The sequence below is a fragment of the Engraulis encrasicolus genome, chromosome 14 (assembly GCF_034702125.1).
Source record: "Engraulis encrasicolus isolate BLACKSEA-1 chromosome 14, IST_EnEncr_1.0, whole genome shotgun sequence".
NCBI classification, from domain to species: domain Eukaryota; kingdom Metazoa; phylum Chordata; class Actinopteri; order Clupeiformes; family Engraulidae; genus Engraulis; species Engraulis encrasicolus.
In genome coordinates this window covers 15245967-15268699 of record NC_085870.1, presented here as the reverse complement: position 1 = coordinate 15268699, position 22733 = coordinate 15245967, and the positions used below count along the sequence as shown (strand labels likewise).

Below are 22733 nucleotides of genomic sequence, written 5' to 3'. Positions count from 1 at the left end.
TGGTCCAAAAAATATGGTAGTCACACCTCAACTGAAAGTGTAGAAAGGTCTGGCTTCACAACAGGGTTTTCACTGTGTGAAACAAAACTCTATACGCACACATACACCTGCATACCATTATGCCGTGGCGTAGTGCGCTACCTGGACACAAGTCGGGGACTTGAAGTTGATTACCCCCGGCTGGGTCGCCCGGTGAGGGTGTATCACTAAGACCCGAAACACCCAATGATCTCGGGAGAGTCACTGACGATGTGTCCAGGTTGCACCACTAGGTGTAGTACAATTCTGCCAGGGTTGTTGGTATTGCAGTTGCCATTTATGTACCCACATCACAGAATGCACAAAACTGTTGAACTGAAATCGTCAACTTTAAAAAACATGTTAATAGTGTGTGTGTGTGTGTGTGTGTGTGTGTGTGTGTGTGTGTGTGTGTGTGTGTGTGTGTGTGTGTGTGTGTGTGTGTGTGTGTGTGTGTGTGTGTGTGTGTGTGCGGGTGTGTGTGTGTGTGTGTGCGCGTGCACGCGTGTGTGTGTGTGTTTGTGTGTGTGTGTGTGTGTGTGTGTGTGTGTGTGTGTGTGTGTGTGTGTGTGTGTGTGTGTGTGCGCGCGCGTGTGTGTGCGTGTGTTTGTGTGTGTGTGTGTGTGTGTGCCTGTTTGTGTTTGTGTGTGTGTGTGTGTGTGTAGGGTGAAGAAGGGCGACCTGGAACAGATGGGGAGCGAGGCCTGGCGGTAAAACTTGATTATCTCGACTTTTATACGACACACTATGGTCATGTTGTCTCCTGAGTTGTCTTTCTCTTCTCATCAATATCCTTTTCTGTGTCTTTGTCATGCCCTCTTTCTTTGTGTATCTATTGGGTCATTTTTCTTTAATTCTCCATTTTGATATGAGTATCTAAATGTATAAACATTTAGTATTATGTGCCTGCACTTAATGTCATATTAATATTAATGTTTTATACTATATTATATGCCTACACATAAACTCAACTACACTAAACCAAACTAAACTGAACGTAATCTAAGTTAAACTTTTTTAGCTAATTAGTGTACCAGGGACAGGAGAATGATGTTAAACTGTGAGTTTTTGTGTTTTGTGATTTCATGTGTGATTTCAGGGTCCCACTGGAAGCAGGGGCATCAGAGGTGATAAGGTGAGCATGAGCAGGGTAGATTTTCTGGCCATGGCCAGCCGGTGGGGCACTCGCCTGCCATGCGGCTGACCCGGGTTCGATTCCCGGCCCGGGTCCTTTGCCGACCCCTCCCCGTCTCTCTCCCATTTCGCTTCCAGTCCACCTCTAGAGAAATGTACCTCTAAAATAGATTTTCTTTCCCTACCAATGAAACAGCTTTCCCTGTCACATTATGAGAGCTGAGAAGACCTGTTATGCTGCGTGCACACTGCGTGGTCCGTAGACGAAACGTGTCCGGATGTATCCGCGCTAAGTCCGTAAAATCTTAGGATACATGAAAACAGATCATTCCTTGCACACCGAAGCCCGTTGTCAGTGCGGAGTACTGGACGGGCCTGCGAGCCGGAACTCGGACATACATGTCCGTGTTGCTCCCCGAAAATTAGAACTCGAGTCTATTCTCCCGTGCAGGCGTGAGTGTGCTATGGACGGGCTCCCATTGAAAATGAATAGGCTAAACAAAGACCCGTTGAAGTTCAAAACACAGGCAGTTGTGGGATCTCTACTCTGTATCTTCTGTATCTAATAATCGGCCACGATTTCTGTCATTTACTTGTATCTACAAAAGATTCATTTGTCCATATGGACTGTCTCTCTTTTATACACTGCTTTTAAGCCATCTAAAATGTCGAGAATAAACTAGAGACATGATGTGAAATGTATTCCTGCACACTTGTAGGCTCTTTGTGCAGATGGACCCCCTCACTCTTTGCTGAAAAATACATATACAACCACATCATGACAACACATTGCTATGACATGACAGAGAGCCTCAAGTTCTGTCTATTCTTGTTGTCACGACGTGGTACTCAAAGACACACACATGCACACACACAAATATGCTCAGACGCACACTAGAGGTTTTGTCCGAAAAGGCCAGTAGCAGAACCATTCTGACCACAGCATTCCTCAACACACACACACACACACACACACACACACACACACACACACACACACACACACACACACACACACACACACACACACACACACACACACACACACACACACACACACACACACACACACACACATACCATGCCTACCCTGGCCACTCAAATGCATCACAGCTGGTTGTTTCACTCACAGATGCTTTGACGCCTACAATGAACAATGGCATTATGTAGTATAGTGTGCATAACTCAAAGTGTGACATATTGCACATAACAGTATACAGCACCCAGCAGTCAGGAGAACATCTATCCACAAACACAGCCAACCAGATGCTGTGAAGCTGACAAGAATCAGGCATTATGTGGCATACTGCACACAGCTCAAAGTGTGGCTCTGTGCACGCAACAGCACCCAGCACCCAGCGGTCAGAAGAACCTCCGTACATAAACATAGCCAACGCAATGCTTTGAAGCACATAGCTATATGGCATTGTGTGGCATGCTTCACATAACTCCATGTCATTGTGTGGCATACTACACATAACAGAAGCAGCACATAGTAGACAGTGGCTAGGAAAACCACTGTACACAAGCAAAGCCACCCAGGAACGCATTTCTCAATAGCATTGTTGCTATCTAAGTAATAAGCATCTTACTTGTTTGCAATTTCCCTTAGACAACCTACTAAGTTGTTCACTGGTTAGCAACAATGCTTCTGCGAAACGGGATCAAGAAATGATCAAGAAACGGGATCAACGATGATATCATGTGACACACTGCACATAACAGTGCACAGCACAGCACAAATTGGTCACGGGACCCTCTGTACATAGTCACCCAACTCTGCTGTAAAAATGATAAATGGCTGTCACAGGCCTAAGAATTCACTTACAGTATACATGTAACTCATTGTAACTGGGCAGTGTATGAATACAACATATTTATGAATGCACATGTTGTTTTGCCAGGGTGACAGTGGACCTGCGGGGGACAAGGGAGAAAAGGTTTGTAGTTGCATAACTGTAACTTTAAATCCAACTGATGTTGATACTGCTATACAGTATCTTCCTGCGCACCTGTCCTTTGTTATAATCTGGTGCATCAGAGGAGTTTAAAATGAACGAAACGTAGATGAAAAATGAAAGGAACTTCACTAGAGCACTCAAATGTGGGAAAACAATGTCTGCTTTATTCTGCTATATACTGTATAACACAAGTTGTTTTCCCACATCTGAGCTACTGTATGGTGATGTTTCTCTTGGTTGGACGCCATTGAAATGAAGTGTGAAGCACCAGTCTGTGTCAAAAGGTAGTTTATTTAGTACATAAAATAGTGTGTGTGGTGGTTGCATGTTTTTAGATGGGGGTGTTCTGGAGGTGACGATGTAACAAACTCAATGAGGATTTACAGAAGAGGAATATCTTCGTCTCATTGCCTGTCATCTATGGGCATATTACAGTCCTTCAAGTGCTGACAGTCACATGTAAATAACAAAAAAACAAATAGTTAATCCTCGCACATAAATACTGTAGAAATATCGTTTGTGTTTCCCTCCTCCTTTTCTATTACCTATGACCATGTTTGTTGTGTACAGGGTGAAACCCTGCTGCTAGCTGGTGAACCAGGAGCGGCCGGGACTAAAGGAGAGAATGTAAGTGTGGATTTGGCTTCAAGGTTTGGTCTTAGTACATTTACTAGGGTCTATCAAAGGTAAGATTAACTGGTAACACTTTAGAATAATGGATGCAAAAAAGCATTATAAAGACTTAATAAATAATTAACTATTGATGAACAAAACATTAACAAACGTTTGTAAATGACTAGGAAATGTAAACAAATGCTTGTAAATGACTAGGAAATGCTATGTTAATATTTTATATTTATCAAACATTTACAAGTTGCTTGTAAATGAATAAAATACTCTGTTATAAGGTGTGTAAAATCTTGCAGATATCATTTGTAGATATTTTATAAAGCATTAATAACGCTTAGTTAATAATAAAAACATTTGTTAATGTTTTATTCATCATTAGTTAATTATTTACTGAGTCTTTACTAAGGAACATTATTATAATGTGTTACCGATTAACTTTTGTAGGGAGTATACCCACTACAATATAATTAAGACTATACTTGTGCACACTGCTCACGAGCAATGCCACTGTTTGAATGTGTTACAGTAATGTGTACTGTATGTGTCTGGAAAGGAGATATTTATTTTTTGTTTGTCAGAGGCGTGCTCAGTCCCTTTACAAAAATAGAGGTAACAGTGTTCTGGTGTATGTTGTTGGTGTATAAATTGGGGTATTGGAGTTTTTCTCTTCAACCAACTTTGCAGATTTTTATTTTGTTCAATCAATACCCATCTCGCCCCCAGGGTGATCGAGGGCCTAAAGGCGCAGTGGGAGCCAAAGGGGTCAAAGGAGAAGAGGGGCCCGCGGGACCACAGGTGGGGGCAGACATTTTGTTTGATGTGTCAATGACAACAGGTGGGGACGGCCATTTTGTTTGATGTGTCAATAGGTGCATTTGAGTCCGAAATTTGTCGATCAACGACTGCACACCACGGCAGCAAGAACTCTGCGACGGCATGGCCGGTGGTACCACAGTATTTAAAGTCGCACAAATTTGAACGGCACAAATTTGAACGGCTGTCGTTGTGGAATTTAGTCGTTGCGGAATGTCCAATGCATCCATTGACAGCAGGTGGGGACGGACATTTTGTTTGATGTGTCAATTGGCACGTTCCTGATGGCGTTTGGCGCATGCCGTGCAAATCTGTGCAGCGCACAGTGCAAAATTACAACGCACTCTGGTTAGGAATTTCTAATGCATTGAAATTTCGAATGCATTGAATGCATTGTGATTTAGCAGTGCACATGTGCGCAGCACAAATTTGCCCAGCATGCACCATCACCATCAGTGACACAAGTGGAGGCAGCCATTTTGTTTAATGTGACAGTGAAATACAAGCAGGAAGAGCATGGACTAACACAAGGCAATAAGATAACTAGACTGCCTGTGCAGTCGCCTTCGACTGCTTAAGGTATATCCCCGAAACGCGACGCTTCCAGTCCCCCATCATTCCTACCACTCCCGTCCACCATTTCGGAAACGTATATGATACATACAGACGTGACATGACGTGCATAGGCTTAAAACCAAACGACTATTGTGAAAATGAAGCAAAAAATGGGGCAAATGGTAATACTGTTTTAATGGTTCAGTGGATATACCACATTAGGTACAGTGTAATAACCAGTGTAACAATATTTAATACAATGTAATTTTTTTACTTACATCATGTGTTTGTGCGTAAGTGGTATTACATGGTATTGCATATTGTTACACTGGTATTACACTATATTACATGGTATTGCATACTGTTACACTCGTTATTACACTGTACCTGATATTGCATATTGTTACACTGGTATTACACTAGTATTACATGGTATTAAATATTGTTACATTGGTTATTACACTGTACCTAATATGGTAGATTCACTGAAATGGTGAACCATTAAAATAAGGTGTTACCGGGCAAATCAATCCACCCAGTCAGAAGTTATGGGTCAAATGAAAATTCCGCCATTTTGAAAGTGTTGTCTTCCAAACTCGAATCAGTTCATGAACCTACCCTAGAGCATTCACACACAAAATCTGGGACAAATCCATCCACCCGGTCAGTAGTTATGGGCCAAAGAATAATTCGGCCATCTTGAATTCAGCCATCTTGAAAGTGTTGACCTCCAAACTCGAATCAGTTCATGAACCTACCCTAGAGCATTCACACACCAAATCTGGGACAAATCCATCCACCCGGTCAGAAGTTATGGACCAAACAAAAATTCGGCCATCTTGAATTCAGCCATCTTGAAAGTGTTGACCTCCCATCTAGAAGCAGTTCATGAACCTACCCTAGAGCATTCACACACCAAATCTGGGACAAATCCATCCACCCGGTCAGAAGTTATGGACCAAACAAAAATTCGGCCATCTTGAATTCAGCCATCTTGAAAGTGTTGACCTCCAAACTCGAATCAGTTCATGAACCTGCCCTAGAGCATTCACCCAAAAAATCTGGGACAAATCCAAACATCCGTTCAAAAGTTATCGCGTTAACACGAAAGACCTTACGCGGCGGACGCGGACGCGGACGCGGACGCGGACGCGGACGCGGACGCGGACGCGGACGCGGACGCGGACGCGGACGCGGATGCGGACGCGGACGCGGATGCGGACGCGGACGCGGATGCGGACGCGGCGGCGGCGCACGCAAAACCATTACATCCCAGACGCTCCGCGTTTCGGGGATATAATAATTGATGATGAGGTGATGATAGCAATGTCAGAAAAAATGTTGATAATTAAATGATAATTTTGATTAGTATCCAGCCAGCTCCTTTGATTTAAATCCCTCACCTGTATAAACTTGCAGATAAATGCTCACGTGTGTGTGTGTGTGTGTGTGTGTGTGTGTGTGTGTGTGTGTGTGTGTGTGTGTGTGTGTGTGTGTGTGTGTGTGTGTGTGTGTGTGTTTTTTCATAATGTTCACTAGAAAACAAGCAGAAGAGTATGAAATTAAGCTAAAGATAAAAGGACGTGAGCTTGGTTAGTTTAGTGACTTACTTGAACTTGTGTGTGTGTGTGTGTTGATTATTGTAGGGTATCCAAGGAGAGCCAGGGGAGAGGGGAAACAGTGGATTCCCAGGCGCTCGAGGACCCGGTGGACAGAAGGTGCGCTGATGATGGGCACTACAGTCGTCATCAGTCTGATTACTGATGGTTTAAATGACTACATACAAACATGTTGATATAAAATCTGGTGAAAATTCCAGTAAAAGACACGTACAGACACAACACTTTATTTCGTAATGTTGTTGTAGCGAAGACTCCCACCCGCACCCTTCAAAATACACAATGTAATGAGGACTCAATTCTAGGGCTTCTTCTCTCCCTGCTCCCTGGACTGACCCCCTGTCGACTTCCCTGAGAGAACCATCAATCTCGACCATTTTAATGTTAAATAACACGATTGATCTGCAAAAAATGTGGTAATTTAAGTAACAAAACTTACGCATGTCAACAAGCTACCTTAAACCACGTAGACTGTATACCAGAGTCAATTAAAAGACATTTTGCTCAGCTCTTCAAAGTTACTGCCTTTTTGTTTTGCAGGGCAGTATGGACACATACAGTACTATGGCCGTTTGAAAGACGGGCTTCTAAGCTCTCACGGGGTGCCACTGCTCCCAATAAAACCCAAGCTAAACAGTGGCCATAAAAATCTAGATTTCATTATAAACACTATTTAATTTTTACTTACGTCTGTACATATTAATTTATCTCTTTTTTCAGGGTGAAGCTGGTGGTCCAGGAGTGCCAGGAGATGCGGTAGGTGTGCGACTGTGTGCTTTTGTGTGTTTTTAGATGCGTCCTATCATCTGTATAAGAGGGTATGTCCCTCGGTCTGTCAGTCTGTCTATCTATCTGTCTGTCTGTATGTCTGTATGTCTGTCCGTCTGAAACGTATTCTGTAAATTGTAATTCCCTCCTGTGTCCACAAGGTGGCAGTGCATAGATGGATGCATCTTTGTTGGACTTGTTTTTATTGTGTGTGGCAGTATACCTGTGTGTGTGGCTGAATGGATGTCTGTATGCGGGCGTGCATGCATGCATGCGTGTGCGTGTGGGTTTCAACAGCGTACTCACAGGTAATGAAATTCTTCTTTGTTTTTTTTCCCAGGGGACGCCGGGCAAAGATGGTCTGACGGGCCCGAGAGGCGAGAAGGGAGAATTTGGTTTCTCAGGACCGCGAGGAAGCAAGGTGTGGTGCCTACGTTATTATGTGATGTCTCCTCACAGCTGTGAATTGACCATATTGAAAGCCAGCCATCTGGAAAGTGTTAGCCTCCAAAATGAAATCAGTTCATGTACATTGTAGGTTATTTCTATGCAAATCTATCCTTCTGTTATTGGGCAAACGAAAAGCTGGCCATCTTGAAAGTCGTCCATTTTGAAAATGTTGGCCTCCACAATTTAATCACTTCAGGCCTGATGTTAGCATTCTTTAAGTATTGTCTTTCTGCACATGTTATGGTTACATTCATTCCACTAGAGTGTAGTGGAAAGTGCGCACATCCAGCAAAAAAGCATCAGCAGGTGCCAAATAAAATCTACATACATTCATTTCACTGCAATCTGTTGTGGTTATGGTGCTGTGTGAGATAATTTATCTTTTTAAACAAGAACGGAGCAGCTACATCACTGAAAATCTGTGTAACGAATCTTACCTGTGAATCATCTGATGCTGAAGGGGAACTAATGTTGTGGTTGTTGTTTCTAGGGGGACCGGGGTGGGAAGGGCGCCTGTGGAACAGCGGGAGCCAAAGGAGAAAAGGTAAGATCATTTTGGACACATGGACACATCTTCCATCAATAATATAATACAGTGATTCCCAAACAGGATTACGCGTAAAACTAGGGGTACGCAATCACAATGCTGGGGCTGCAGGGGAAAATAATAATAACAAATGTATGGAGTATAGTCAAATTGGGATTGAGGAAGCATGAGTGAGAGGGTATCATGGTATAAGAAAAAGGCTCAGGGGGTTCACAAGACCAAAATTGGGAAATACTGATATAATACACATTAAAGTGCATTATACTTAGTGGACACTTTTATCCAAATCGACTTACAGTTATTTACAGGGGATTGGTTACAGAACCTGGGGCAATGTGGGATTAGGTGCTTTGTGCAAAGGTACTTCAGCCATAGGTAGAGGAATTCAGAGAGGTAGGGGTGGGATTTGAACCGGCAACACTGATCTTAAGACCACCTATTAGGCCATGCAGCAGGCTTTGCAGTCATGACTAGACTGATAAAAAATCTTGTTGAGAATTTACTTCTGAAGGTTTGCAACATGTGATCAAGACCTCATTTGTTTAACCCCTTAAGAATAGCAATGACCAAGTCGTAAGGTATTACAAAAGGCCCTGTGCACTGTCATAGTAATGTAGTATATATACTATAGTATAGTATACTGTAGTAATATATTAACTATAGTAGTTAACTTTCAATGTCTATTACAGCGTGCCGCAGGAGGTACGGCATGCATTAAGGGGTTAAAAGCTGGTGAAACTAGGTAAGGCTGCAGTGAAGTGGATGATCTGCAGTTGTGCTGCCTGGGCAGGTTGAAGGGATCTGTCCTTGGTGCTGAAAGGTGATGGTCAGATGACTCTGTCCGTGGTACTGAAGGTGTTGACATGAGTCACTGGATGCACAGTAAAACTGCCAGTGTTAATATAACGCCTGAAGAGTTCAAACTAGCTCCATTCAGATAACACTAACATTAACACTGTAAAATGTATTGAGTACATAGTTTGAATTCACACATTTAAGGTTCTGACACACATCTAATGTATAGACAAATCATGAAATGTGCAATGACACAACCTTGATTTTGTGTTTGTGTCTTTACAGGGAGATAGTGGTCTACCTGGGAGATCTGGAACTATTGGAAGGAAAGGAGAACAGGTGGGGGCACAAACACACACACACACACACACACACACACACGCACGCACGCACACACGCACGCACGGACGCACGCACGCACACACACACACACACACACACACACACACACACACACACACACACACACACACACACACACACACACACACACACACACACACACAGCCCTAACAAATGTACATACTAAGAGACAAGTCTGGACATTACCTTACATTGTACATTACACACAGGACATACTGTAAGAACAGAAACACTCTCACAGACTTACACCCACCTCTGTTCTCTGTGTTCCTCCGCAGGGAGAAGTAGGCCCCCCAGGAGTAGCAGGAGCGTCAGGAAAAGAGGGAATCGTCGGCCCCAAGGTGAGGATTACATTACATTACTTTGCATTACATTGCTTTACATTACATTACTTTGCATTGCTTTACATTACTTTACCTCATATTACATTACACTAAACTACTACGTTGAACTAAATTCCATTACATTACACTGGATTACATTGCATTACACTCAATTCCATCATGCTACAGTATACTACATTATTTGACATTGCATTACAATACATTGCCCTATTTCTATTATGAATTGCATTACATTTCAACACATTTAAGTACTTTACAATTGGCAGACGGTGTTATCCACAGCGACTTCCTCAGCCCAACATACAAGTTTGTACATTATTTAAACAGGAAGTGGATGAGCACTATGATTTACATCCATTGTTTGTCTGTCTGTGTGCGTGTGTGTGTGTGTGTGTGTGTGTGTGTGTGTGTGTGTGTGTGTGTGTGTGTGTGTGTGCGCGTGTGTGTGCGCGTGTGTGTGTGTGTGCGTGTGCGTGTGCGTGTGTGTGTGTGTGTGTGTGACTGTGCCTGTGTGTGTCTGTGTCTGTGTCTGTGTCTGTGTCTGTGTCTGTGCGTTTCTTCACACTTAAGGGTGACAGAGGAATTGACGGTGTGTTGGGACCGAGGGGTGGCCAAGGAGATAAGGGAGAGAGGGTAAGTTGAACAAAACAATTGTGTGTGAAGCCTTCGACATCCGCAGACATCTGCGCCGGTGTGCGGGGTTGTATTGAAAACAGTGGAATCAACCGTTGGCAGAGCAGGGCGCCGCACTTTGGCGGAACCAGTGTGCGAACTGTGGAGGCCCTTAAACTCCATTCTTTTTGTATTATTCCTACTTATTATTCCTACTATTACAGGTAAATGGGTATGCCACTATTTTGGGGCTTAATACAGTTAAAATCGTTGGCTGGGGTTTATAAAGGTGGTAAAGTGTCTTATTTTTCATGTTAAGCGTTGTCTTGCTTTAAGACAAGTTAAAAGAGGGAATATGTCGCTAAGCTTGTGAAAGTCAATGTATCCGTGTAGCATGCTACAATGCTACATGGATCCATTGACTTTCACTAGCTTAGCGACATATTCCCTCTTTTAACTTGTCTTAAAGCAAGGCAACGGCTTACATGAAAAATAAGACACTTTACCACCTGTATAAACCCCAGTCAACGATTTTAACTGTATTAAGCCCCAAAATAGGGGCATACCCCTTTAATATTTACTTTTACACTTTTCACGTGACATTGTGTGGCATTTTAACATGGTACAGTTACTGTAGCACAGGTTCTACATAGCAGATTAGTGAATAATACCCCTCCTTCTCTGGTTGTTCCTCAGGGGACTCCTGGCATCCCGGGCCCCCCAGGCGGGAGAGGGGTGGACGGCCCTTCAGGACTTACTGGACCCGCGGGGGTCGCAGGAGAAAGGGGGGCAGAAGGATTACAAGGACAGAAGGTGTGTGTATATTCTGTGTGTGTGTTCTCTGTGTGTGTGTGTACTCTGTGTGTGTGTGTACTCTGTGTGTGTGTGTACTCTGTGTGTGTGTGTGTGTGTGTGTGTGTGTGTGTGTGTGTGTGTGTGTGTGTGTGTGTGTGTGTGTGTGTGTGTGTGTGTGTGTGTGTGTGTGTGTGTGTGTGTGTGTGTGTGTGTGTGTGTGTGCAACGCAGTCTCACCCCAAGTAGTCAATTTCTGACTACCTTGGACCAGACGGCAATTTTTGACGTCTTGGGTATTCCTTCCACGTCACATTTTGACTATGTGGCCTAACCCTAAACCTATTCCTAAACCTAATCTCAATGACGTTATGCTGCCACAAGGGTGCGCCTTTGAGGACATAGTCAAAATGTGACGTGGAAGGAATACCCAAGACGTCAAAAATTGCAGTCTGGTCAAAGGCACTCAGATATTGACTACTTGGGGTGAGACTGTGTAGGTGTGTGTGTGTGTGTGTGTGTGTGTGTGTGTGTGTGTGTGTGTGTGTGTGTGTGTGTGTGTGTGTGTGTGTGTGTGTGTGTGTGTGTGTGTGTGTGTGTACTCTGTGTGTGTGTGTGTGTGTGTGTGTGTTTGTGTCTGTGTGTCTGTGTGTACTCTGTGTGTTTACTCTGTGTGGGTGTGTGTACTCGTGTGTGTTTGTGTGTGTGCAGGGGTGATCCTGAAAAAATGCAGTTAACATGCAAGAACTTCTAATACCATTTTAATATTGTGTGTATGTGTGTGTCTGTGTCTGTGTATGTTTGCATGCGTGTGTGTGTGTGTGTGTGTGTGTGTGTGTGTGTGTGTGTGTGTGTGTGTGTGCCTGTGTGTGTGTGTGTAGGGTGAGCGAGGTCCCCCAGGTCCTTCCATGGTGGGCCCCAGGGGTACTCCAGGCATCCCAGGAGAGAGAGGATTGCAGGTAATGTCACACCTGTGGAGAACAAGACACAACACCAGGCCTCCCATGCATTCCACTTCTACTCTATATGCCACTATAGCAGTTCCCAGGCATCCTGGGGGAGCAGGGGCGTAGCAGCAAATTGTGCCCCCCCCCCCAGCCATATATCTACAGTGCACACAACAGTAGGAAGCTGAATTTCACCAAAAGAAACACTAGTGGACTGAGAGGACTGAGTTTGGTTCACTTAAAGAGGTCTAGGTGTGAAAATGCCCTTTAAGTGGACCAGAAAGTGAACCAACAGTAAAAGGACTCAGTTCTCTTTTTGTTCATATTGTGAGTGTATTACAAAAAGAATCTTTCTGGTCCTGTTAGGCTTTATGGTGTGTCAGTCCTCTTTGTGATCACACCTGGTCCTCTAGAGCCCTTGTCACAAGTGTAACGTGTCAGAACTCATAAGCGAACCGTACTGAGACCACGTCAATAAAAGGTCTCAGTACGGTTCACTTACACTTTGAACCATTCACATACACTTTGAACCACGGTTCACTTACACTTTGAACCATTCACATATAATGAAAAATACTGAGTCACAGGTCTGAGTTCACTTAAATGGCTGAAAGGGACCAGGTGTGAAAAGGTGTGCATTAGTTAAGAAACCAGACGTGTTTGTATTTCATGTGAACTCCTGGAGAGTTGGAGTCATCACGTCCACAACACCAGGGGTCCCATTCATTTCATTTTGAGTGCATGGGCCTACAACATTTGAGACTTGTGTCCTTGTGGCTTTCATCAAGCCCGAAATGCCAAAATAAACAAAAAAGAATCGATATTGGCCTGAAATGTCAAAATTGAAAAATAATTACTTCCTTTCTTGCTTTATTTTGGCTCACGCCTAGGCGTGTTTTGTTTGTTCCGCGGACCTGTGACCGCGGGCCTCACTAATAATAAAGAGTATTACATTTCATTATTTTATTATTATTGTTATTCATCTGTATGTGTTTATATCCTTTAGGGAGAGCATGGGCATACTGGACCCAAGGGAGACCAAGGAGAGCCGGGTTTAACGGTGAGTAGAATAGATGCATTAAATGAGAGCAGATAGACACACACACACACACACACACACACACACACACACACACACACACACACACACACACACACACACACACACACACACACACACACACACACACACACACACACACACACACACACACACACACATACACAGTAGAAATCATGGTTGTGCTTTCGTAACTGTAGGCCAGTTAGCAACTTGGGTAGTTGCCAATGGGAAATTGCATTGCAAACAACGAAGTAACTAACAAAGTTCTCACATCCTCTTCACAGGAGGATGAGATCCGTACTTATGTTCGCACTGAGATGAACCAGCACTGTGGTGAGTTAACTGGATGATATCTATAAATGTAAATTAATACAATAGTATTATATTACTAAGGTGTGATTGGTATGGGGGATGGAGGGATTGTCCCCCTTTTTGGTTTCGATATCTCCACTTCTTTTACAGGATTTGATTCTCAGTTTAATGTAATTTGGATATTGCCATTGATATTGCTCAAGAGTATTATCTGAGAAGTATTCACCCTTCTGTTATTTTTGGAAAATTGTACCTTACTTATTATTATATATGAGGACTTATTATTATATTATCAAATTAAATATGTGTAATAATAGCTAACCCTGATTGCACAAATGCCTCCGAACCATCAGTCTTTGAATGGTGTGCTGTTTAAAGTAAAATTCACAGATATTATACATGTAAAATGTACGGTATGTCTGTTATAAATATCTTATGCAAATGATAAAATCATCTAACAAATGTTATTTTTTATGTTGCTTATTGCTTTCCAGCTTGTGGAGGTAAGTGCTACTTTCCATCTCCTACTATGCAAGTTTTACTTTACATCAACACATTTGATTAAAGTACATAGAATTTGAATTAACACAACGTAAAGGACAATTCTGTTGTAAAATGTAGTTGGGGTCTTTTCAAGCATTATAACCTTTGATTGCCAATCTCGATTCATTAGTTAAAATCCATTGCCACATATTCCAAATGACCTAGTTTTACCTGTGCAATTCAGCTGGGTAATTGTCTAGTTGAATGGTCACCTGGTTGAAATGGACAGGTCCTAGGTCATTTGGAATATGTGGCACTGGATTCTAACTAGTGAATCCAGTTGTCGATCATTGATTATGATTATATCAAGCAATACAACTAGGCAAGTCACAGTGCATGCAGTGCTGCTCTGGTGGATTTAATGTAACCAAGTCCTTGGCATTCAGAATAAGACACTTGTGTTCTCAATGTCTGCTTTTGAATGTCAAGGCACTGAATTACATTACAAAATATGTCCAGAGCAACTTTAAGCTTTTGAATAGTTTAAAAGCACAAAGAAGCAGACATGCTATGATTGAAGTTACCCATGTCAGGGTGACTTCTCTCAAGGGGCTGACTGGGATTATGACTGCTCGCAGTGCTGTTAATTGTGGCACAATAAATGCTTTATAGACATAGCTATTTGCTCCATGACTCCATAATTTTACAACAAGGTTGTCCTTAAAATAACACAGCCAGTGCATCACTCAAGGAGTCTATGTAAATGTTTGGTCACAATGTATCTGAGACATTGTGTTGGTGTGACTTCCGAAGCTGCGTCTGCGCTGTCACACCACTGTGCATGCATGATACATGAAGATACACAGGGGAGTGATGTACAATGGTACCTGACCAGTCACATGGAAGCTGCCCACATGTAGTCCCAGGAACTTATTGAGTCTGCAAGTGCAAAATTCTAAGCTTTACAATGATCCCATTCACATCAAAATCTGGTAATATACTATGAAGAATGTGTGGCCTTTTCTTATGTTTCTTATGTAGAAAACACAGAATTCAACTCTGAATCTTTCTCTTGCCCAGAAAATACATAACGTTAGTAATTTCAAAGACAAACTTTATGTTTTCAGACAAAACCAATACCGTTTTCTGACCTCAACTTGCTCATTCTGCAAAATAAAATTAAAATCTCAAAAACTGAAAAATGTTCCCAGTTCCGCTGTGAGGGTCTTGCGGCCTGGTTTTTATGTGACTGGCACATTTTGTACGCTTGTACCCTCACCTGAGGTGTGTTACCCTTACTAATGACTAATGAATTTTCCCTATTAATGTCAAGGCTTTTTTTCCCTTGAGTTGATGTAATAGTGTACGCCGACTGCATGTTTGTTTGGTTTGAAGGGGGCACACAGTAAACAATAGGTGGCAATGTTTCAGTAAATGTATATAAAATCAGTGTGGAGTATTTACAGCACTGTAGGGAGTCAATTTACTCATAAGTCGGTGGAAAATTAAGCAGGTGGCCAGTGTAATCCCCACACTAAAGTTCATAATGTTGAATTAACTCCGACAATTTTACACTGACCAAAGATTAAACATTATAATTTTAGTCCAAATGTTATCTGACACTGAGTTCGTTTCAACTCTCTAAGAGTAATGAACTCTGGCATTTTTACTGTGTACGTGGGCATATGGGGTGTGGATTGGGATGGATGCTGTGTGTCACCATGATCATTTGTGAAGTGTAAGGGGTGTCTGTAAGGATGAGTGCTGTGTGTTTTTCAAGGCTCAAGCATACCCAACTATGTAGGTATTTCTGTGCATATATTTTAACTGTCAACACCTTCATACCTCCATCCATTTTTGAGGTGTGGCACGTTTCATCCCATTGTTGTCCCATCTGTTTCATATGTAACTGAAACTCCTCAATTTCATATACATTTGCACAAACACATTGGTTATCACTAAAACACTCCACTGTCCATAACCGTCTCATACGTTGGATATGAATGGGCCTTTAACAGAGTGTGAAGTTTAGGGTTGTCTACTGTGTGAGTACTCCAAAAGCAACCAGCTTGGGACATTAGAAAATATAAAACATTATTTTCGGTGAACCACGTCATTGCTCATTAGCTGCATAACTGACTTTTAACTTCTGAAATTCACTGTGGTCACACAGTTCGTCGACCCATAATGTACGCCGTTCCACCACCAATGGAACACTGTAATAATCGCTGAAAAGTTATCTTCTATAGCAGTGGTTCCCAGCCTTTTTCTTCAGGGACCCATATTTTTGCCATTGTAAGCTTTGGTGACCCAATCACGCGAGTGTCCGCACGAGAGGGAGTCACATGATACCCTCTGTTTCCTGCAAAAACTCATTTTTGTCATTTTATTCCTCAATTCGTCTTTGGTCAAATATAGAATAAATGTTTAATAGCACTAACATTTCGTTGCTTCTATGCATTATATTAGTTAAATGCTTTGTCATTTATTCAACATGGGTTATATATGATATTTAAAATTAAACCCCTTAAAATCAAGAGGGCTTCGCGACCCCCCCGTGGATCTTTGGCGACCCACAGGTTGGGTCCCGACCCATAGGTTGGGAACCACTGTTCTATAGTACTACACTACTCTGGCATAGCACAGCACCTTCAGTTACGCAATATGACTGGGCCATTGCCATTCTGGTAACAGCAAATTTATAACGCTGTGTCTTAACAAGTAAGTACTAGAGAAATAAGGACTTCTGACACTCTGGTTACTCTGGTCGCTTTTCGTGTACACACATACGGTAAGAGCTGGGTTGTGTTTAGGTTTACGTGAGTCGGATGTTGAGGCCAGTGTCCCTGGTCAGTATGAGGGCCGTGTCTATGAGGGCCGTGTCTATGAGGGCCGTCGTACTGTGCCAGCTGCGCCTTATCGTACCCGTCCCGGTGCGCAACGCTCCTCTTCGCAGTCGGGCACAGGGGGTGAGTTCTCGCCATGTTCCTCACCATGTTCCTCTTGTCTTCATTTTTATGTCTCCTTATCTCATATCGTAACACAACGGCTTATGTCACTCTTTGACTCCTTTCGTCAACATTTCATAACACCACGCCTTGTGTCGTAACTGTTAATGTCTCCTTCTCTCATGTCGTAACACAACGGCTTATTGCTATAACTCTTTGACTCCTTTTGTCAACATGTCATAACGCCACACCTCTCTTATGTCTCCTTATGTCATAAAGTCATAACATAACGCCGTATATGGTAACTTTTTATGTGTCCGTATGTCATATGTCATATGTCGTATGTGTTGTGACTCTTAATGTCTCCTTATATCATGTCGTAGCATGCCTGCCCCTGGTTATAACACCACCCGTTGCACACCTATATAATATTAATAGTTCTTGAACTGTTAACTATGTTAAGCTAAAACTGTAGGCCTACACATGCTACTACTTCTGTTGGACTGCCTTTAGAGAACATGGGAAGGATTCACACTTGTATATGTTCATGTAGCTTTATGCAATTTGATTGGATTTGTTTAGCCTGTGTTTGCTTGCATGTCTGTATTTGCGTTCCTGTATTATATATCTATGTATGTGTGTGCCTGCATTTGCGTGTGCGTTTGGGGGAAAGGTCGCGACCTGCGGGTAGTGATGAACTCTAACGATCCAGACTATGAGCACATCTACTCCTACGAGAGCTACGACGACCCCGATGCAGTGCCCCCAATTGTAGACCTACCACCTCTGGCCAATAAGAGCAAAGGTAGGCCACATATCAGCCAATCACAATGTCGGATTACTGGGCTAACCCAATCACAGCTTTCTTTTACTGTTCTAACCCAATCAAAATGTTGCTTTACTGACCTAACCCAATCACAATGTCCGATTACTGGATTAACCCAATCACATTGTTCTTTCACTGACGTAAACCAAACACTATATTCTTTATTTTCTATCCTCAATCATTCATAATGCGCTTTTACAGCCTAAAAACAGTGTGTTGTTTGCCAAGTTGATATCTAACCCTGTGTGTGTGTGTGTGTGTGTGTGTGTGTGTGTGTGTGTGTGTGTGTGTGTGTGTGTGTGTGTGTGTGTGTGTGTGTGTGTGTGTGTGTGTGTGTGTGTGTGTGTGTGTGTGTGTGTGTGTGTGTGTAGATGAAATAACAACTTCTGGTGCCTTGAAAGTTGAGAGACAAAAAAGAGATGCTGAAGGTGAATATTTCGGGTTTTCGGGTGATGCACACACACACACACACACACACACACACACACACACACACACACACACACACACACACACACACACACACACACACACACACACACACACACACACACACACACACACACACACACACACACACACACACACAAGCACAATGTTCACCTCTTTTACCTCTGATGATTTCCTTCATATTTAGAAGTTGATTCAGGAAAGTTGTATGTTCAAATCAGCTCGTTTTCAAACTCTTGCCATTCTTTTACTTTCAGGTGTGAGTGTTTGCTCTCATGTTTCTGTGTGCATGAGCGTGTGATGCATGTGAACATATGAATAATTTTGTGTGGACATAGGCCTACAATCGACTTAAATGACTTTGTGTGTGTGTGTGTGTCTGTGTGTGTGCGCATGTTTGTTCATGCATGTTTGTGTGTGTGCATGCGTGCGTGTCTGAATGCGAGTCTGAATGCGTGCTTGTGCACGCATCTGTGCGTACATACGGACATACTATGTTTGTATACAGTGGCGGCTGGTAGTCTGTCAAACAGGGGAGGCTGTTCAATTACAATATGTCCAGAACGCAAAATAAAGGGGGGGTGTCAATTTTGACACACATCTTACATTGGTCCAGAGCCACATATGGCCTCACACACTAAAGGACTCTCGTTGAAACAAATTTGTTAATCATTAATCATTATCCCCCTTGTAGGCTATAGGGAAATGTTTTATTATTATTATTATTATTATTATTATTATTATTATCATTAGGCCTACCTCCGCCACATAATGATGTGATTGAGTTTGCCTTCGTTGTCTTTTTTCATTACTGGGTGCACGGCTTAACTTACCACTAGAGGTCGCAAAATCTTTAATTATTTACCAGACATTGCCAACACAGTAGGAAACAAGGACTCGCCACTCACGGGACTTGGCAGTTAACCAGTTGATCAGACACCACGAAAGCTCAAAAGAAACGGTTGTTCTTCCCTACCTTTTTCACCAAGTCAATATTAGGCAGTGCTCTGCTCTGCTCCTTGATATTCATTTTCTCCTCATAAGCACGACTGGAATTCGCCAGAATTTAATCCACAATGCTTGGCATGTTGCATAGCTCTCTAGCTTTCTTGCAAGCTAGCCCTAAAGAAAAGTAGGCAACCTCAACTTTTGAATTGGGAGATTAAAAAGGATAAGGACAAGGACGTGCCACTATTAAGACTTTATTCGCAACACTAGGTTTACAAGAATATGTACACAAAACTGTAGTACACCGCAATGAATAGCTTCCCCACTGGTTACCACGACGAAACTTCTCAGTCAAATTAATAACATATCCGCATTTCGAAATGAAATCAACTACTGTACTGTACTGACACGGGGTTCACCCAATCACAAGTCGGAGCTCCAGTCTCCGGTCCCTCCCCCCTCCTCTCTCTTCTCCATTCACTCCCAGTGAGGCTCAGTCTCAAAATCAAAAACATTTCACGGCAATAGCCAATGACCGTTTAGCATTTTGCCATTGAAAAAGCGTAATATCCCACATGCCATTGAAGTCCATTGAGACTCGACTCGCTTGCGTTGTCATGAGCGGAAAAAAAACTCGTGCTAGCCACGGGATCTTATGACAGATCGGTTTCATCTCTAAGTTGAGCACATGCATTTTCTATGGAGCTGGGTCTGAAATAGCAATGTTATTAAGTCGTGTAAAGCATTAGTTTACATACTATTCTCCGTGATTTGGACAGGAGGCGGCGCCTCCCTTGTACTCAAAGAGGAATCGCCTCTGATGCGCACACTTGTGTGTGTGTGTGTGTGTGTGTGTGTGTGTGGTGTGTACGTGTGTGTCCATCTGTTTGTCTGTGTGTGTGCGTGTGTGTGTGTGTGTGTGTGTGTGTGTGTGTGTGTGTGTGTGTGTGTGTGTGTGAGTGTGCATGTCCATCCATTAATGTGTGTGTGTGTGTGCGCGCCACCACAGATCCCTGTCTGCTGCCGATGGAGGAGGGCAGCTGTTCCCGCTTCACGCTGCGCTGGTACTTCAACAGTGTGGCGCGCGCCTGCAGACCCTTCGTCTACAGCGGCTGCGAGGGCAACGCCAACCGCTTCACAGAGATGGAGGACTGCGAACAACACTGTCTCTGATGAGGTAAACACACACAAACACACACACACACACAAACACGCACACACACACACGTGCACGCGCACACACACACACACAAACACGCACACACACACACGCGTGCATGCACACACCACTTCACAGAGATGGAGGACTGTGAATAACACTGTATTTTATGAGGTAAACAGACACAAACACACACACGCACACACACACACACACACACACACACACACATAATTCACAAAGCTGGAGAACTGTAAACAACACTGTCTCTGATGAGGTAAACACACACAAACACACACACACACACACACACACACACGCACACGAGCATGCACACACCACTTCACACAGATGGAGGACTGCGAACAACACTGTCTCTGATGAGGTAAACAGACACAAACACACACACGCACACACACACACACACACACACACACACACACACACACACACACACACACACACACACACACACACGATTCACAAAGCTGGAGAACTGTAAACAACACCGTCTCTTATGAGGTAAACACGCACACACACACACACACACACACACACACACACACACACACACACACACACACACACACACACACACACACACACACACACACACACACACACACACACACACACACACACACACCAACCGCTTGACCGAGCTGTAGCACTGTGAACAGCACTGTCTCTTATGAGGTAAACACACACACACACACACACACACACACACACACACACACACACACACACACACACACACACACACACACACAGTAGCATCACACACACTTGAATTAATTAGAGCTTATTATGTCGGCCCTACCATGGCTCTAGCAATAAGGCACTGGGGCTGCTACGCCAGCGGTCCGGGTTTGGTTGCGGCCCGGGTCCTATGCTGATCCTTCCCCACATCTCTCTCCCCATTGGCTCGTAAATGTGCGTTACGCCCCTTTATGGGGGAAATCAAACCAAATGTCTCATTAACTTACATGCTACATTGGCTAGCCTAAAAATGAACACAGTCCATGCTTCAACCATGGCTGTTTGGCTGTATTATTTGAACAGCCGGTAACACAGCACGTTTTCGGCATGTTGAGCGTGGACAACGCTAGTCTACAGGTCCTTGTATTTCGTCTATTCTTTCCCAACACCACCAATTGACTTGCATTGGCTGTTTTCCCCCACAAAAGGGTGTGACGCACGTGGAAAACGTCACGCCGGACATGAGTATATCTTTCCACTAGAAAATCTCTAAGGCTATAGCTCTGCCCATGTAGTTTCACCCTATGGCCTGGAGGGGGCACAGGGGAGCGTCACACCTTGGTCAGATAAGGTCAGCCTACCATCAATATGGAATGTGCTGTGCTGTGCTGTGTTTTGATGTGATGTGATGTGTGACGTCAGTTAGTACCGTATTATTAATGTTTTATTACATGCGATATCAGATAATACTATATTATTTATTATGGTAATTTATGTACTGTACCTTTTATGATATTACATGCCGTTTAATGTAAGTAACTGTTGTATTCTGTATGTTCTCTTGCAGTTGTTACAAGCATCTGGATATGGCTGGCCGTGGGTTGTGTGTACATTGAGTGCTACATTCTAATATTGGTGCTATGGAGACTGAAGGAGTGTGCAAATTACAGCACTCAGAGAGTCCCCCAAGAACTTGTTTCGTTATTTATTTTTTTATGTCTTTTTTTTTTTTTTTTTTAAATAAAAATAAGCCGATCATCCAGAAAATGATGAATAAACGTAGAGGGTCATAAAGAGCGACACAGGTGTGGAAGGCCCCTAAATGTATGGGATCTGCAGAGTTTTAACTTGATAGTCAGTCCCCCTTCCCTGGTAGGCTACTGTGTATGGTTTTGCTGGGAATGAAACTGCCTACAGTGTTCCTAATCAGCCATATAGCCTGTTCAGAAGAGGACACGTGGAAGGGATAGAAGTGAAGTGAAGAGAGGTAAAATTCAGTGTTTCCATTCTGACAGCTCAACGGTCAAGTGGTTGTAGTCGTAGCGGCACATCAAATCGAAACATCAAAACATTTATGTTGTCTATTTGATTGGCCGCCACAGGCGAAATTCACTCCCCATTGGCATAATAGTAATCTTGGCTCAATATTTACGCTTCGTTTGCCTCTGTTTGCTTGCCTTCGCCCCACTTCACAGTCTCCTCATAGGAATGAATG

General features: G+C 43.1%; 1 protein-coding gene across 1 annotated transcript in view; it reads left to right on the top strand.

The window, feature by feature from the left end:
• The window catches only part of col7a1 (collagen, type VII, alpha 1), a 119956-nt gene extending 97703 nt beyond the window's left edge, over positions 1-22253 (top strand). The window contains exons 96-118 of the mRNA XM_063216245.1: positions 684-728; positions 1118-1153; positions 3057-3092; positions 3684-3740; positions 4467-4538; positions 6758-6829; positions 7451-7486; positions 7839-7919; positions 8439-8492; positions 9576-9629; positions 9932-9994; positions 10568-10630; positions 11306-11422; positions 12282-12359; positions 13354-13407; positions 13695-13743; positions 14217-14257; positions 15019-15022; positions 16947-17174; positions 17827-17958; positions 18351-18407; positions 20387-20554; positions 22086-22253. Of these exons, the coding sequence (XP_063072315.1) occupies positions 684-728; positions 1118-1153; positions 3057-3092; positions 3684-3740; positions 4467-4538; positions 6758-6829; positions 7451-7486; positions 7839-7919; positions 8439-8492; positions 9576-9629; positions 9932-9994; positions 10568-10630; positions 11306-11422; positions 12282-12359; positions 13354-13407; positions 13695-13743; positions 14217-14257; positions 15019-15022; positions 16947-17174; positions 17827-17958; positions 18351-18407; positions 20387-20550 (1593 nt within the window). The 3' untranslated portion in view covers positions 20551-20554; positions 22086-22253. The remainder of the gene's footprint in view (positions 1-683; positions 729-1117; positions 1154-3056; positions 3093-3683; positions 3741-4466; positions 4539-6757; positions 6830-7450; positions 7487-7838; positions 7920-8438; positions 8493-9575; positions 9630-9931; positions 9995-10567; positions 10631-11305; positions 11423-12281; positions 12360-13353; positions 13408-13694; positions 13744-14216; positions 14258-15018; positions 15023-16946; positions 17175-17826; positions 17959-18350; positions 18408-20386; positions 20555-22085) is intronic.
• The last annotated feature ends 480 nt before the right edge of the window (positions 22254-22733 follow it).